The sequence below is a fragment of the Limulus polyphemus genome, unplaced genomic scaffold, assembly GCF_000517525.1.
Source record: "Limulus polyphemus unplaced genomic scaffold, Limulus_polyphemus-2.1.2 Scaffold2402, whole genome shotgun sequence".
NCBI classification, from domain to species: Eukaryota; Metazoa; Arthropoda; class Merostomata; order Xiphosura; family Limulidae; genus Limulus; species Limulus polyphemus.
This window is the reverse complement of record NW_013668012.1, coordinates 65261-82924: the sequence shown is the minus strand read 5'-3', so window position 1 is coordinate 82924 and position 17664 is coordinate 65261. Positions and strand designations below refer to the sequence as shown.

The 17664-nt window shown below is 30.6% G+C and overlaps 1 protein-coding gene across 5 annotated transcripts in view; it reads left to right on the top strand.

Annotated features, from left to right (window-relative positions):
• Positions 1 to 17664, top strand: part of LOC111087634 (aftiphilin-like) — a 39603-nt gene that overhangs the window by 16824 nt on the left and 5115 nt on the right. For 2 of the 5 annotated variants that reach the window (XM_022394929.1, XM_022394930.1), the window contains exons 5-6: positions 12434 to 12595; positions 16327 to 16474. In XM_022394929.1, coding sequence (XP_022250637.1) covers positions 12434 to 12595; positions 16327 to 16474 — 310 coding nt within the window. Of the gene's footprint in view, positions 1 to 7358; positions 7390 to 12433; positions 12596 to 16326; positions 16475 to 17664 lie in introns of those variants that run through there. The other 3 variants (XM_022394931.1, XM_022394933.1, XM_022394932.1) reach the window with 3 other exon arrangements.

The following is a 17664-nucleotide window of genomic DNA, read 5'->3' as shown; positions in this document are numbered from 1 at the left end:
AACGTTAACTAACTAAACTTAACTTTAACTTATACTATACTAGTAAGTAAGTTAGTAGTCTATACGTGTTAGTAGTATGTAGTGTGTGTGTACTATATATATATATATATATATATATATATATATATATATATATATATGTATATAAATGAATAAATAAATAGCTCTAATAAAATTGGTTACATTAATTGTTAAAAGGTAATTAAAATCAGCACTATAAAACAATAATGAACTTAATATCAAATATGCATTAAGTAAGCATTGTCGGTCCTAGTTGTCAACTTGATGTCATAACTGACAATGCCTTTGGTAATAGCACCCAAGTGCATTAGGGATATCCTATCTATCAGACAAAATCCAAATGCTGATGTTAATCTATCCATTAGTGATGGAAGATCATGTAAATTTACAGAGCTGGGTGCTTGCACCCACGATGTCTCAACTCCTGTCTTTCACTATCTGCAGCCAGTTGTGGGAAGACAGTTACCCTTAGAGTTCTTAAAGTAGAAATGAAACACCTTGAAATTTCTACTACATGAAACTCCTAACCTCTGCCCTTACAAAAATGTATTAAATGGAACTAAATGATCTTAAAGAAAACTACAAACCTTACCTTAATAGTTCTTATGTACTCAATCTCCTCCCTTTTTTTTGAAAATTTATTCAAGTATAACATGGGAAAGCCGAGACAAGCCCAGATATGTGAAGTTAGTATTTCTGTCCTGTTATACTTAATAAAATTATATTTTTAAAGTTAGCTACTTGTAAACCAAAAGTAAATAATGATCTCTAGTGTCTCAAATAAGTTATTTTCCGTAATTTAAAGTTTGTTTTTGAAAATATTTTCGTATTTATTATAAAAAGTGTAAAGAATTTATTTCTAAAGGCAGAAGTTGGGGCTTTCACATATTAGAAATTTTAGTGTAGTTTCATTTCTACTTTAACAACTTTAAGAACTCTAAGGGTAACTATCTTGCCACAACTGGCAGCAGACAGTGAAAGGCAGTAGGAGTTGAGATGTTGTGGGTGTAAACACTCGGTTCCATACCCTTATTTGGTTTTCCATGATAACTGGTTAGTTTAAAATCAGCATTTGGATATTATCTGGGGATGGGATATCCCCAATGCATTTGGGTGCTATTACCACAGGCATTACTGTTATATCAAGTTGACAACTAGGATCGACAATGGCTATTCTACCAATGCTTATTTTCTATATATGTACATATGTATGCATGTACACACACATCTCAACACATGCATACTTCATATGCATAGAAATAAGCAGCATTACACTCATTAAAATGACCAAGTCTGTATGCATAAGTTACTTTGGGGGGTTTCTTGCTCCTGGGCACTTCATAAATAAAGGGATAATAGAAGCACCTTCTTAAGAAAGTAATAATTTAAAACCATGTTTTCTTAAATCATTTACTTGATAAATAATAAAAAATATGAATTACTACATACAAACACTATCCATTTTGCACGTTTGTATGGGAAAAAAATTTAAATGCCCTTCTTGTTAACTCCAAAGTAATAATTCACAAAGATAATGAAGTGATATGTTAATTATAGAAGTAAAGAATACTCCCATTTTATGCATAGCTCTGATATAACTATGAGAACCAAAAATAAAGTAAGGCACATTTGAAAAATACCTTGCAGAACAGCATTAATTACATAAAGGGAAAATCACTCAGTGTATGAATTAATTTTGTTTCAGTTTTAGTAAAACTAGCCTATTTCAGTAAACATCATTATCTGTGGAAAGGTTCTAAAACCAAAGTTATGTCCAATGTTTTTTTTTCAGAGAATACTCATTCACCAAATAATGAAATATTTCAATTAGCATAAACTAATAATGTGCTAAAAAATGATTGAAAGTGTAGTTAATGTTTTTAAGCAAATAATGATGTGCAGTGTGGCTTTATCCAAGGAGGAGTTTCTGATTTTTTGGAGTCACTGCCTGTCCTAACATCTGAAAAATATTTTGTAACTTTCCATATGGCTAAACCTGCAGTTTGAATAAAAGTGATTGAATAACATGGTGTCTGTAATTTCCAACAAGTTCTAAATTTCTCAAACTGACTATTAGTATATATATAAAATTAATCTAGCCTCAGTTTTTCAGCAGTATCAGGAATCTCAAACTGATTCAGTATTATTTTAAATACTTTTTACATGTATGGTTCACAATGTTTGATCTTGAAATTTGATTTTGAAATCACGTTCATCAAGCAGCATGCATGCATGTTTCAAGTATTAGAAAACATTAACATACATGATACTTTTTTTTTATTCATAAATTATTGCCTCAAAGTATGAATAGTTTGATGTAATAATTTAATTTCTATGGATACTCTAATTATAATTACAAATAGGTTTTCATAAATGTTTATTTTTTATGCAAGTCAGTAGCTAATTAAAGGATATGATATTTTCATACCGCTTAGCTAAATTTTCATTGTGGCATTTTATCAAAGTGTTGTGTTGTAATAAAACAAGTAAACTTGGATTTCTTGTTGTTGACTAAAACGTGTCTTGTTGTATAATAATCATTTAGTCATGCTCATTAGAATATCTTATTACTGGGTGCAGGTTGGCCTTGAGGTAGAGCTCTGGATTTTGGACCTGGTGAGCAGGGTTTGAATTTGTGTGATACCACAAAATATTTCCTGCACTTTAAAAGTGGCAGTCAGTCCCTTAGCATAGATAGTGAGTGATGGTACTGTTGACTGACTGCTTACACTGGTCAATAATTCAAAATTAGGGAGGGCAGCAAGTACCCTTAGTAGCTTTACCATCAATACAAAATACATGTACATTATAATGGAGTATTAATAATGTGAAGAAAAAAGCTGCAGTAATATGAAGTGTTACATATTTTATTGTATGTGAACAACACAACCCTTTTAGTGGGGTTAGATAGTGTTAAAAGCCCAATATTTTATTTGCTTATATCATCTGTTGTAGGAAAAATCTGCATTTTAGCTTTTCTTTTGAAAATGAATCTATGTAACAGATGCTATATTGTCTTTCATTTAGAATACTTGAATTACTCAGGCACTATATAATTGCACTTAGAAAATCAAAATATGATATTTCACAAGAATTAGAAAAGTTTTAATCATTTGTGATTTAATGTTTGTTAAGAATATTACTTCAACTTTTCTGTGCTATCTTGATCTTTGCACCCATAACAAGATCCTGGAGTGTGGATTAAGTTGTATTTGGATATCAGTTTACATATATGAGAAACAACAGAATACTTAGATACTTGCACGTTTGGATCAAAAGTGCGTTTATTTAAAAGTTATTATTTAGTTTGTTTTGAGAAATATATATATATATGTACTTCAGATATAATACCTTACACCTACTATGGTGTACAGTTACTCCTTTTGGTTTGTACCAAAAAGTAGGCCTTTTATTTTTCAGTCAGCTTTCTCCCATCTGTCATTTGCAGTTTTGTAATCTCTTACAAAAATCAATCATCTCAGAGTTCTTATGTGATATAGCACATTTTGCTCCTTTGTTGTTAAAATCTCTGATTCTGTCACCATCCATCACATTGTACTACTTATACAAAGTACCTATCCAAGTGTATGTGATTACATTTGTTTCCTTTCTATTTGTAACCTGCTTGTCAAAGTTGTGTTTGTGCATGTGGGGAGGTATTCAACTATGACTTCTGTTACATATATTAAATGAGCATGGCATTTGGAAGAGCTATGGATATTTAAGTCTGTATTTCTAGACTCCTCAGTTCTGGTACCCAGTCTTTTACTCTCAAATATCCCAGAAACATTTATTTCCATTTGTAATCTCTGTGTGTGTGTGTTCACCTATGAATATGGGTTTGATATCTTGAAACATACCCTGTTATTTATTCTTTTTTGAAGTGACAATACCAATTAGTCAAGCCTTGTCTGGTGGTGGCTCACATGCTTTTTAGTTTAAATGTTGCAATTCTGGTATGGATTGTTTTGGGGACATACCCTTCCTTTGCCTTGTTCTTTCATGTGTGACTTTTCATCATCATTTATGCAAGACTCCTACGCTATACTCTGATGATTTTTTTAATCCTTCATAGGCTTTTATTCTTATGGTATTCATGGCACTGTTTTTTTACAGATTATTTATTTGTACATTTCTTGACCTGGAAATTGAGTTCTTTCCATCAACAATCTATTAATTTGATCCTTCATTATTTCTTTGAAATATATTTGGTTTCATCTAGTCATATTTGTGGTGGACCTGCCTTCCATTCTAATGCTTCTTTTTAGCTCAGATCACTCCATATTATAACATATTTTGGTGAGAAATTAACTTTACTCCAGATGTTCTTCTGCACATCCCCACTGTAGTACAGCAAGCCCCTTGCTTCCATGGATCTAAGTTTCACAAAACCAGCAGGTACCAGGTGGTAAGGGTTATGGATCTTTAGACCCTTAAGTTTTGGTGCCCAGCCTTTGAATCAACACACATGTTGTATGGTTTGTTTTATTTCATTATGAAAAAATCCTGGATGAAATAATTTCGAATTTTCTATAGATTATTCAGTTTATGCAAATAAAATATTTTATTATGTAGTATTTGTTAGAGATTGTAACTTTGAAAATTTGTAAAGATTTCATTGTGATACTTTTTAAGAAAAAAATCTTTCTTATTGTTTTAATTAACTTTGTCATAGATTTTAAATACTTTTTTATGATTTTCTACATTCTTGTTGAACTTTCTTATAAAGTTCTTATGTTGTAAAGTATATATTTTATATTTACTCTGAATCAAAAAATGCTGCACACAATACCTCTGCATTTACATTCACTGGTATACAATAAAAATTACCTTTTTACCATACCAAACTTAAAAGCAAGCCAACTTTTTTTTTCAATCAGGAGGTAACATGTTTTATATTCATATAGAGTTTTTTTACCCATTCAAGCATTAGGTTGATAAGACCTAATGTAAATATGACCAATCACAACATCAACAAAACAAACTAGATGTGGTCAAATTCAAAATGATTTAACTAAGCCTACCTCCTCCTTTTTCTGAAAAAAAAAACAAAACATTTCCTATCATGCTGCAACATCATAATTCATATGAAATATAAAATTGTAAAGCAAGCTTTAAAAAAATTTTGAACGTTGTTCACAAATATTTTTTATTCTAGCAAAATATCACTTAACTAATCTTTTATCACTTTGTTCCAGTATTTATGCAAATCTCAACTGAACTTTAAGTCATAATGGCTTATACAGTTGTAAAGAATGTAAAAAAGAGATTTCATTATATGTTTAGATCACTATCCTGTTACTTCTCAAAGCTGAGATATAGACAGTTACATCAAACCATGACAATCATTAATGAAAAACAATGAGTGGCTAAATTTGATAAAACTAAAGCTGTATTGAACTTATAAGATCAAATTAGCACTATTGTTTTCAAAACTATTTTGACTTTACTCCTAGGGGACTAGGAACATTGCATTATGCTTAGAAGAAAATTAAGAAGATTCACAAACACTAATGTTTTTGATGAAACTGAGTTGAATGGATGACAGCTGCCTGTTGTAGAAACACAAGTGTAGACGATGATGTTCCAAAAAGTTAAAGAATCATTTTTACATTAGCACAATAAAACCTTCACCAAACAGAGATTACGGATTATAGGTGAATAACCTGTGGTTACCATTGGTTGAATCTGCAGGAAGTCTCTCCACCAATCAGAAACAGGGTTAAAACATCAATCATATCACACTCTCTACAATCCATCAGAATACTATAAAGACCAACTGTAACACACTAACTTGAAGATGAAAGGCAGAAGACTTTTGAAACATCATCCTCTACACTTGTGTTTCTACAACAGGCAGTTGCCATCCATTCAGTTAAGTTTCATCATGAATGCTCTACCTAAACAATCTATCAAAGAATACTAATGTTTTTGTTCAGAGAAATCAGCCCAAAATCAAAATTATCAATTTTTTGTGTGTGTAAAATTAGATAACGAAACATTATATAGAATTAATTCACTGAAGTATTTTTTGTTAATCTGTGGAGGAATGACTACAAGTTTATTTGCTATAATCTTTTTAATTCAATGGTGCAATTTTTCTCTCAAGGCAGGATACACCCATCTTGACATGATGAGTTTAGGAGAACAAGGAACTCTAGTGTGATTGCTGTCTTTCTCTTTCAGGAATCCAAGTTTCCTTTTTCTTTATATGACAACCTTTTTTCACTAGGAAGACCATTGAGAAACTTTTTAATTCCGATGTTTTTATTTTCATTTCTTTGTTATTCTAATAGATATGAAATTTTGGTTTCCAGGCCTTAATTTGAAGACTTAAGGTTTCTGTGTTTGAAGAACTGTTTTACATGTCACTATTTTAAACATTTATCATGAAAATTTACAGTTCTCTTGCTTTATTTGCAATAAATCTATTTGAATTTAAGAGTTCTACCTTTAAGCCATAGAAAATGAAAGATATTTAAAACTAACTATTTAGTGCTTGGTTAATAATGAAAGTTGTACCTCTGGTTTGCCATCTTGCCCTCCTCTCCACAACATTGTACTTTGGGGAGAAAATGTGATCTTGTGTGGTTGGATGAATACGTTGGAACTCAAAAAAGAGTAGTGCAGTGTATTGGATGGTGAGATGACCAAAATATCTAACAATAAAAGGCAAAAGTAATGACATATATCACTTGGTAATTCTTACAGGAATAAGATTTGTATTAGATTATAAAACTGCAAATGATGAAGGGTAATTATGTCACTAATAAACAACAAATAGACAGAGAATTAACTTGAATAATGATCTTGAAAATTATGTTTATTATGTGAACCTATATTATTTTAGCAAAGTTTTGTTTTAGGCTAATATAATAATCATTTTACTGTAAAGTACTTTAAATAAAATAGGATATTTCTGTCTGTTTTGTTATACGAACACCTCCCTATCTTTCTTAATCATGCATTGATAATATCTGAAAAGTTTTGTAGCTATGCTGTATAAATAGTGGAGTCATTAGTTATGGTTTGTGTCAGCACAGGAGTTATGGTTTTTATTTGGGGTAGAATTGTATATAGCAGGACATGGTAGTTTATAAAGTCATGGCTTGGCCTTCATGTGCATCCTAATTTAGTCCAAAACAGATACAAATAATGTGTGTATCTTAAAGGTTGTTTAAATATATATATATATTTGTACATTTTACTAAGACTGCGACATATTTGTTACTTATAAAGTCTAGCATTAGAATACAAATTGTAATATTAAGGATATGTTGACCTTCAACATACCAGAGTTTTCTACATGTGTGTCTTTCTTCTCATGCCTGCCACAGGAGTACTCTCATCAGGATGACTTCTAGTGAAGTAAGATTTCATGTTGAAATGCTTATTTTCTTTGGATCTTTGTCACTTATAATATCCACTTAATTTTCTTCCTCTATATACACAAAGATGATACTGATTTGAGTGAATTTTTCATTATTTGTAGTCTGTTTTGATGCTGATATGGTGCTTTGTTGCAATTATTACTTTCAGTACTGGTGTTTTCTTCCTGTTTTGATAATTGGCAGCCATTTCTATTTCATCTGTAAGCATGAGTTTTTGTTATATGGCAGATGTGTTGGATCCACCACCGTTACAAGGGAACTTTTGTTATATATAGTACATGATGTTAAGACACAGCATCATTATAAAGAACTTTTTGTTGCACCCCATTTTTTTGTGCTGGATCCACCATTTTCCTCTGTGATAACTAGTTCATGGTATTAGGCCTAATGCTACAAGACAGGATCTTTTGTTACATTCCAATTCACATGTTGGATCCACCACCAGTACAAGATAACTTTTATCACATGCAGTGCATGATGTTAGCCTATTATCACTATAAAGGAGTACATATCCATTCCAGTCCAATGTGTTGGAATCAGCACAATTACAAGAGATTTTATTATGTCTTTGTAAATTTTATGGGGTCTTAGCAACCTGGATATCTACACAGCTTCTGTGTCTCCTTTAAAATATCAGTGTCGTGCATATAAGATCATATGACTGGTCACCTGATACTAGTGAATGGGGAGTTTGCCATTGTAATTAGTTGTTAACAGTAATTGTGCTTTGTCTTGTTTAGAATATAGAAAACTATTTTTTCCTAATTATTTTGAGTAGTGGAGTTAACTCGAATTTGAAACATTCTGAATAAATGTCACTGACTTAAAATCTGCAATTTGGTTCAAAACTATAGAAGTAAAGTAGTTCTCAGTAGAGATTCTAATTAGATATGTTCTAAAGAATTTAGATATATTATCTTTAAGTATCTGAATAACAGTCAACAATAAGCATCAGTAATTTAAAACTGGATTTCTCTGATGTATGTCAACAACAACTTGAGTAAAAAGTTATCATAAAATCATTTGCATCCTGTGCTTGTTCTCAAAACTGTTACATTGCTTGAATGCTTTCTTAGTTTATTTTCACATCCCCACTTGACTTCATTAGCTGAGGTATTTGTCTGGCTATAGTTTTGGTCAATGGGAAAGTTTCTTATTACTCATAAACATTTTCTTCATAAGGTAGTGACTCTGTAAGCAGCAGGTTCAAACTGAAGGTAGGGAGAAATTGGGATTGTTATAACTGATTTAATATAATGTCAAAAAGTGAAGTTTTATCATGTGACTTTTTAAAATTCTACTTTAATGACAATACATTTGAATTTTTTTACATTTGCACTTGATTTATCAGCATTAATAAATCATATTTGTGAGGTGTAGAACTGAAATTAGAGTTTCAGGTTTCAAAAGTAATAGTTTCTTTTCTTTTTTAGATTTAGAGGAGGTTTGATCTTTTATGTAAAAGGTCTTATCACTTTTGTTTTGGCCTTTAATATTTTTTGAACGACTTAGAAGCACATTGAGGTAAAAATATTAGTTTAATTTGAAAATGTGTACCTTCCAGGTTCCATGTAGGTCCTTGGACCCCTGTTTATTTTATTTTTCCACCATGAATATAACTATTTTTTGGTCTACCACTAACTTATATAGCCCTTTATGCCCCTGATTTTGAGGTTAATGTGATCTTTTGTTCTTTTGTATGGTCATCTGAGGACTACATGTTTGCTCTGTTTAGTTAATATGCTATCTTCATTACAGTTTGCATAATTGTGAATAATGAGTATTGAGTCTCAAATTAATAGGGGAAGCTGTTTGAGTAATTACAGTTTTGTATGTATTTCTTTCATATCTAAATTTTTACACATTTCATCTTTAGTATGCTTGAATACATCTTTCTAGTTACAAAACAGCTATTCTGACGAGCATATAGAAGCATAAATAGTTTCAAGCTGTGTGCAAACACAAATACGTTAGTGTTGTAACTTTACAATGAATAGCATTGTGTGGTCAGTTTGTGTGTATTGTATGTGTATAAACATTCTGTAGGTTTAAGTTATGTGATGGAGTAGTTAGAAGTACATGAAAGTAATTGTCAAAATTAAGGCTGGGCAAAGCCAAATAGTTAGTGCCCTACTGTGAAACTGAGTGTGTATTGTTCACATCCAATTACCATAATAAAAAAGCAATTACACTCCACACTTTGGAGTCATGGGTGCATTATAAGAATGATGGTCAAATTGGTCAGCCAAAATGTTTGTAGTGGTTACTGTTTACTGGCTACATTCTCTCTAGTCTTATCACTTTGAAATTAGGTATGGCTAGTGCAGATATATTTGTATAGTTTTACATGACTGTCAGGAACAAACAGTTATTTAAATTAGAACTCCATATCTGTGTGAATAATGATTAAGTTATTGAAGTGTAGTCTTATGTAGTATATTAGTTTAATGACAGTACACATTTCTTAAATTATTTTATCCATATGTACCTCTTCTAAAACTTTATACATTCTATATTTCAGAACATATTTTTCCAAAATAATATATTATCTTAGTCCTTCTGTGAGCTAAAAATACATTCCAATGTAAATTTTTCTGAAAGTCAAATGTTAAAATAATAATTCATAAGTTAGGCAGTATAGCAAAGTGCAGCTATGAGTCTATACAAGGATGCAATATGATGTAAATATACAGATCCATAAGAATGCAGTATGGTATGCATGATATGGTTCTATAAGAATACACTAGTATTGATTTGTAATTGTAAATGCAGTATGATGCAAAAGAAACACAAATACAGTTTCTTAAAGTGCTATTGTGAAGAAAAACAAACCAGTTTTATTGTTAAACTTGAATAAAAATATTAACTTGAAATATAGTATAATAGGTTATAAAACAATAATAAATATTATTTTCTTAAATAATGAATTAATCAATTCTTTGACTATGTTGCATGACAATAAATGTTTGTGACCAAGCTGTTATATCATTTAAATTTGTTTTTCACAATATTTCACATGAAACTGCCACCATCTAAAAAAAAAATGTTTAAAGTGTTTGTTTCTCCAACTTTCAGTCCCACAGAAAAAAATGTTCTGATTATTTTGGAGCATTATTCTTTTCAATTTTTTTTATCAAAGAAATTAGGCATCAATGTGTGTCAATACCATACATATGTATTCATGTATATATATATATATATAATTACAGTTACAGACAAAAGCATTTGGGCAGTTAAACACAAAGAAAGTAATTTCTATCACTTTTAATTGTTCATTTGTAAAATATGCATTAGAGATTCAGATTTATAGAAAAAAATATATTAGATAACATTCATAAAATAAAAAATAACATGCACACACTAATGTCAAACTTTGACAAAAGTATTTGGACACCTTACTTTAGTATTTTGTGTGTCCACCCTTTGCTTCCTTTACAGCTTGTCATTTTTTGTATTTTTGAAACTAGTTCCTGGAATTTTTCCAAAAAATGTTTTATCTATTCTTCAATGCATACAGCATTGAGTTTTACAATCAACTTGTGTTTCCTTTTTGATACAGCAGCCTTCAACTCAGTAAACAACATCTTGATGGGATTCAAGTATGGGGACTAAAATGGCCAATCTATAACAGTAATCTTTTTGTTTTTCAGAAATTCCCTTTGTAGATTTTACAGAATGCTTTGGGTCATTATCGTACTGGAATTCAAACTTCTATCTAATAATCCTTCTAAGATTGGGTTAACAAATAAGAGTGCAGAATTTCTCAATATTTTGCAGCATTAATTGATCCTTCTATAGTCGTCAGAGAAAGATAAACAAGCCAATACCATCACACAACCTCCGTCATGTTTAATACTGAGCATGAAGAACTTTTCTTTAAGTTATTCTCCTTTCCTCCCCCCAAAATGTTATGGCGTTCTTGGTGAAAATGTTCTATATTGGATTCAACTGGCCAAAAAATTTCATTCAAGAATAATCAGGCTGCTTCAAGTATTTAGTGGAAAATTCCAATCACTTTCTTTTGTGTTTTGAATCTTTGTTTCACCCATGGACATTTACCTTGTTAAAATATTGCATTGTTTATTTACGAATTTTTGACCATCTTCTCTCAGTTTTTGTGTTGAATATTTTGCAGTAATCTGAGAATTAATTTTGCCACGCTGCTTAAACAATTCTTTTTCTAGATTTTGTAGAAATCTTGCTTGGTCTCCCACATCTAAAGCCAGTCATAGTTGTTCCAGTTCATGTGTTTCTCAATAATAGTGCTTTTTGGTAAATTGAGTCTTTCTGCAACTTTTGTGGTAATTTCTTTCTTTCCTTTGTTTAACTGTATCACTGTCATTTTGAGATAATTGTTGTACTCTTTATTTTCAACCATTTTCTTGCTTTTTTGGATTACAAATTGCCAGTTTCTTTTTCAGTACTTAATTTTGTACTAATTTATTGTACAATTATCATCAGGTGTTGGTTTTCAGTTATGATAATTGTAAATAATGAGCAGTGGATGGGTTTCATACGAAATTTGTTGATTGCCTAAATACTTTTGTCAAAGTATGAAATTATTTTTGCATGTTATTTTGCATTTTGTGCATGTTATGTATAATGTGCTATTTTAATATAAAGTTGAATCACTACTTTAACTTATATATTTTTCAATAAAACAATTAAAAAAGGATAGAAAGTACTTTTTTGTGGTTGTTTTTTTTTTTAATTGACGAAATATTTTGTATGCACTGGACTCGTACCTTCACCTTTTGTAGCATTATGTTTTTGGTACAAAAGCTTTCTTATATTACATATGCTTGTATCCTTGTTAAAGATGTACTCACACATTATTTCAGTCTTAAGTACTAATTTCCATCTACCTGTATAGAACTGTACCTACAGGGTGTTTTGTTACCCAAGTTGTAGTTTGTCAAATAATTAAAAAGTTACTTGAAATTCTGCAATGGTCTTCAAAATATTTGTGGAATAAAGTTTAAATAGAATTACCTAATTCTTTAATGTTTAAATCTATTTAGATTCCAACACCACCTTTTTTTCAGTTACGTAATCCCTCCATTCCTCTATTTGCTTCGGGCCTTGGCCTCCTTGAGCCCACCAGGGAACCAGTACTAACTGACAGGTGTCATGAAAAGTTGCTTCCAGCAGAGCAACCAATCTCACCAGAAAAATCTTCGGAGGTATTGTAGCTTCCTAAGACAATAATTATTGTTTGTGCAGAAAAAATGTAGCATTTATGGCTTAATACATTACAGAATTTAAAAAGTGGAAGATCTGTGGCCCAACCTTTTACTGTGTTTTTATGCATGGTATTTTGAAAGTCTTAGAAATATTCCTAGTAACCCAGCACGCTTTTGAAACTTTGTTTAGCCGGGGTCAGTGTAGATATACTCTGGCCTTCTGATATTAGATATTCAGTATTGGTAAGACTATACATGTAGATGTGATTAATTTATGGTGATGATTATATATATGTATATATATATTTGTTTACTTGAGTTATTTAACTCTTGTAATTTTTGTAAGTTTTTTCTTATCAAATATCAGGTTCAGTGTTTAGTAAGATTATAAATGTAGATGTGATTACAATGCTTATTTTAAATGGTTATGTTTACTTAACTGTAAGTATACCACAAGTCTTTGGTTACTTGGTTACTGTTAGGATATCAGCAGTAATTGATTGAGAAAATCAATAACCAGGTAACTGGTATCAATTAAGAATGCTATACAGCTGGTTTTGTTCGTAATTTATGTATGTATTAATACAAAATTGCATTAAAAAAATAACATCTTGCACCAAAAATTTAGCTCTACATTTTCTTCCACACGTAGCCTTCTGGGTAATAATTTTTAGTTTTCCAAAAGGAGAGTTCCAGAAAGTTTGATGCATGCCTTTAAGGTTGATACGTGTGCACGAGGAGAATGCATTTTCCTAGCAACTCTGGGGACAATAGAACAGTTTGAATTTTCAAATATAGACTTCATTTGTCTTCCTGATAAAAGGAAAGATTTCAAAAGCAAACATATGGAAATTCTTTGATTTAGTGGAGGATTAAAAGAGAAAAAGGTTCAAACTCTAACATACACTGGAAGGACCTATACAGTGAGGAATCTTATGAAATTTTACCACAAGGAAACATTGCTAGGAGATGAAAAGCATCAGAATACCATGATGACTTTCACAAGTTGAGGTTTGTATGATTTTAACTGCATAAAACAGACCTATATTAATTTTATTTAATATGGGATATAATTTGCTTTATCTTGTTACCATAGCTGTTATATGTGAATTATTAGTTTTTAGTAGTCATAAATTTAAAAGATAATCATTAAAATTATTTAATAGCTAAACATATTAAGTAGTGTATTCATCATCCTATTTACCTTTTGTATATTGAAGCTAGTGTTAAAATATTGTATAAATATATCTTTATATTTCAGGTATCTTCTCTCAAAAGTGAAGTATGAGAGGATTAAAAAGGCATTAGTTACCATGTGTGGTACAGATCTGTGGTCCAATAATGCTGTTCAGCAATTGGTTTTTCATAATTTTGTCTATGATCTTAAATTCAAGTACAACATGCAATCAATAAACACAGTAGCAAAAGTTTTTGTAGATGGCATATGAGGAGGTCGAGCAGGAGACTAATTCAGAAATGTCTAAATGTGCTGTGATATTTACCACAAGCATTTGAACTGGTGTATCCACATACAGTTATGTGACTACCACTACTACACCAGGACAGACTGGTTGGTTGCTCCAAGACAACTGCACGATAAATACATATGTCATTATTGCTGCACACCTGCCGACATCACGGAAGAGATTGGTGTAAATTCAATCACTGAAGTTGGGATAGACAATGTTGTTAACACATCATCTGATTTTATCATACATTGCAGCTGAAGATCAGTGAGGGTTGCAAGTTACTAGCCATATCAAAGACAACAGCTGCTGTTCATAAGGTGGTGGCCTGCTTCAACTGTTAATGAATGACAATCCATGCTCTGCTTACCACCAAGAAAAGTATTAGAAGAAGCAATTGTATCTGATTCAAGATGTTGATTCTAGGTGAAATTCAGCCTATTTGGTGATGGAAGGGCTACTGGTATTTTGGGGAGGGACTTCTTTCCTGAGCCTGTCCATATTTACGATCCTCTACTGTTGTGGCCTATGGTTGAAGCGTATTATTTGACCTTGGCACACATACAGCTGGCCATACCAGCAATAGAAGTACAGAGTAAAATGGCATTCTCTTCTGCTGGACTCCCTTACCAAGTTCAGGGCCATGCTAGACCCTGAACTATTTAATCACATTATCTTTATTCACACAAATTTCATGTTCGAGGAGCACCCCACCCCAGAGCTGTATCCAGAAATGAGACCATAATCTGTAATACCTGGTCCAAGCACTCAACCAGATCCAAGTCTGATAACATATGTAAAAACAGAAGCCTGTTCTGCCAAAGCTTCCATCTCTTGAGAGTGAAGATAACATTCATCTGATAAACCTCAAGACTTTGTCTCAGTATGAAACATTTTGTACAAGTGTTAATTTTCCATTAAAGTTTAAGTAAAGCGAACGACTGACATTTTATTCTTTACTTTATTTTGTTGATCATATTTATGGTGCTAAGATAGACATTACATCAAATTCTAGTATGTGAACATTTACTTTTAACAAAACTAAATCCCAATTAATATTAACTTTTGATTAGAGCAAATTGACTACTCAGACTGAAACTAAAACTCATCCTGGTATTTCTAATGATCATAGCTAATTAAATATTCTTTTCTTAGATTATTATTTATAAAGGTTTGAATGTATTGTTTCATCAGTTAGATACACACACTGTTATTAATATTTTCACATGTAATCCTTATAATATCTCGTGAGGTTTGGTCAACTTAGGATACTTAGATTAGGTCTAAATACATATATTAAGCTAACAATGTAAAACAATCTTTATAATAAAAGTACAATAGTAAAAAATAAAATTAAAAGTTATCAGATTATATAAATTACAGGGTTCCTGCATATAATTAAAAGTCATTAAAATCGAAAATGTGTTTTTGTAGATGTAATTGATTTACAGTAATACTCATGATAAATGACTATTTTTGTTTTCTTTAATTCTTCAGATCATAATTTTACAAGTTGACTTTAATATTCATATTTCAGATGTGATATTTGATGATATATGTAGATTTGGTTAATTTATATTGATATGTGTGGTAAATGATTATAATGTTTGTTTACTTGAGTCTTAAATGTCACAAGTTTACAAGTTTTTGTCTTGTCATTTTTCATGCACAAAATTAAGACAATGACTATAGTGATATTCATAAATGGATCTATTTACTTCAATTTTATAACTCAGTTTGACTAAGTTTTGTATAACTGTTCAATATAATTGGACACGGCTTTGAGGTTTATCTGTAGAGCTGGACAGTTAGTGGGATTTGTTAATCAATTAGTACAGTGTTTCTCAAACATAGTAAGCACAAAAGAAAAAAGAAGTTGGCGGCAGGTGCTGCCAGCCAGTTGCCTTTCCTTTACTCAGCAATTGACAGTGGCAGATAGTCTCAGCAGCTGTTTTACATGTTTATTTTCTATCTATCTCATCATATACATATAGACACACACACACATATTTTGATTGTACAGTGTTTTAGGATACAATTAGTCACAAAAAAGCCTTATAGTCTTACCAGTTTTAATTCTGTTAGAAGTTCAGTTTGCAAACATAAGATCATTTTTTATTAATAAATCCATATACTGTACCTCTGTAAAAGTTGTGAGGTAGGATAGACAATTTAAAATTTTTATGCTTAGTTTAATAAATAATATATCTTTTACAATCTGTTTAAAACTTCCACTATCAATTTAACAATGTTTATTTTTACCAGTTAATACCACCAGTACAGTTTGACTGGAGAACAAGTGGACTTATCAATCCACTGGAATCTGAGCTTTCCTCATCTGCCCTGTTGGATCTGGACTTTTTTTCAGCTAATGATGCTATAGGAGAAAATAATCACACTGTTAAAACATCAAGTAAGACAACAATGTTATGTTTTTGTATGTCTAAAAGAAGATGTTTTAAGATATTTATTGGCTAAAATTAAAAAATATAAATTCAAGTACATAGTACAACGTAGGTAGCACATTTAAAAAATATTGTCATATGTAATTTCAAGTTTATTTTCTGGATCTTTAAGATGATGAATTATGTTTTTCCATTCAATGTAACAAAAATACAAATATATTTCCAATTCATCTTGCTATTTTCTTCTGATCCTAGTATAGTTATTCCATACTCTGCATCAGCTGATATATACATACATTATGTATGCATTCATATTCTTCTCTTACACTTTGCATGTATTTGTATCTGTATGTTTATATTGCACTTTGTGTGTGTGTGTGTGAACACATACACATATTTATGCTACACTGTATATGTTTTCATACATTTTATATTTGTATCAAATTGACTATGCATTGGCATGTTCTTAAATAATAATGAAAATAAATTTTACCGAGTGGAAATTATCCATTTTCATTCATATGTTGTTTTTTAAGTAAAGCTTATTTTCATACAATTTTAGGGTAAAAAATGAAATACATATGTTTAAATATTTGATGCATGGTTGGACTTGCATATAAAATATTTACAAGCTGTGTTTTGTAATAGCCTTTTTTTAATTAGTGTTCTTACTAACATAAAAGTGAATCTTTTCTTTACATTATTATGTAATTATGTGTCTTTTTGTATTGTTTATTAGTTTAAAAACATAAACCTGAAGTTATTTCATTACTTAAATTTCTTTAAATTATGTATATTTCTGCCATATCAAATGTTTTAGACATGATTCTCTTTGGTATACTTGTATTTTAAACTTCATCAAACCACTTATGTTTCCACCCTACCAGATGTTTTAGATATAGTGTTCTTATGTTTATTAGGTAGTTTTTAATTAGGATTTGTTTAAAAATTAGAATTTGTGGTTGCAACTGCTTTTGTGGATAAATTAATTGAATATGTATGTATAAAAAACAAGTTATGTATTACAAAACTTTTTATTATTGGCTTTCCAGTAGACATTGTTTTTCTATTGCATTTCATAAGAACCAGAGATACAAGTCAGTAGAAATCATTGTAAATACTGTGTGTTACAATGTAGAAACATAAAAATTTCTGAGAAGCTACATATATATATATATATATATATATATATATATAT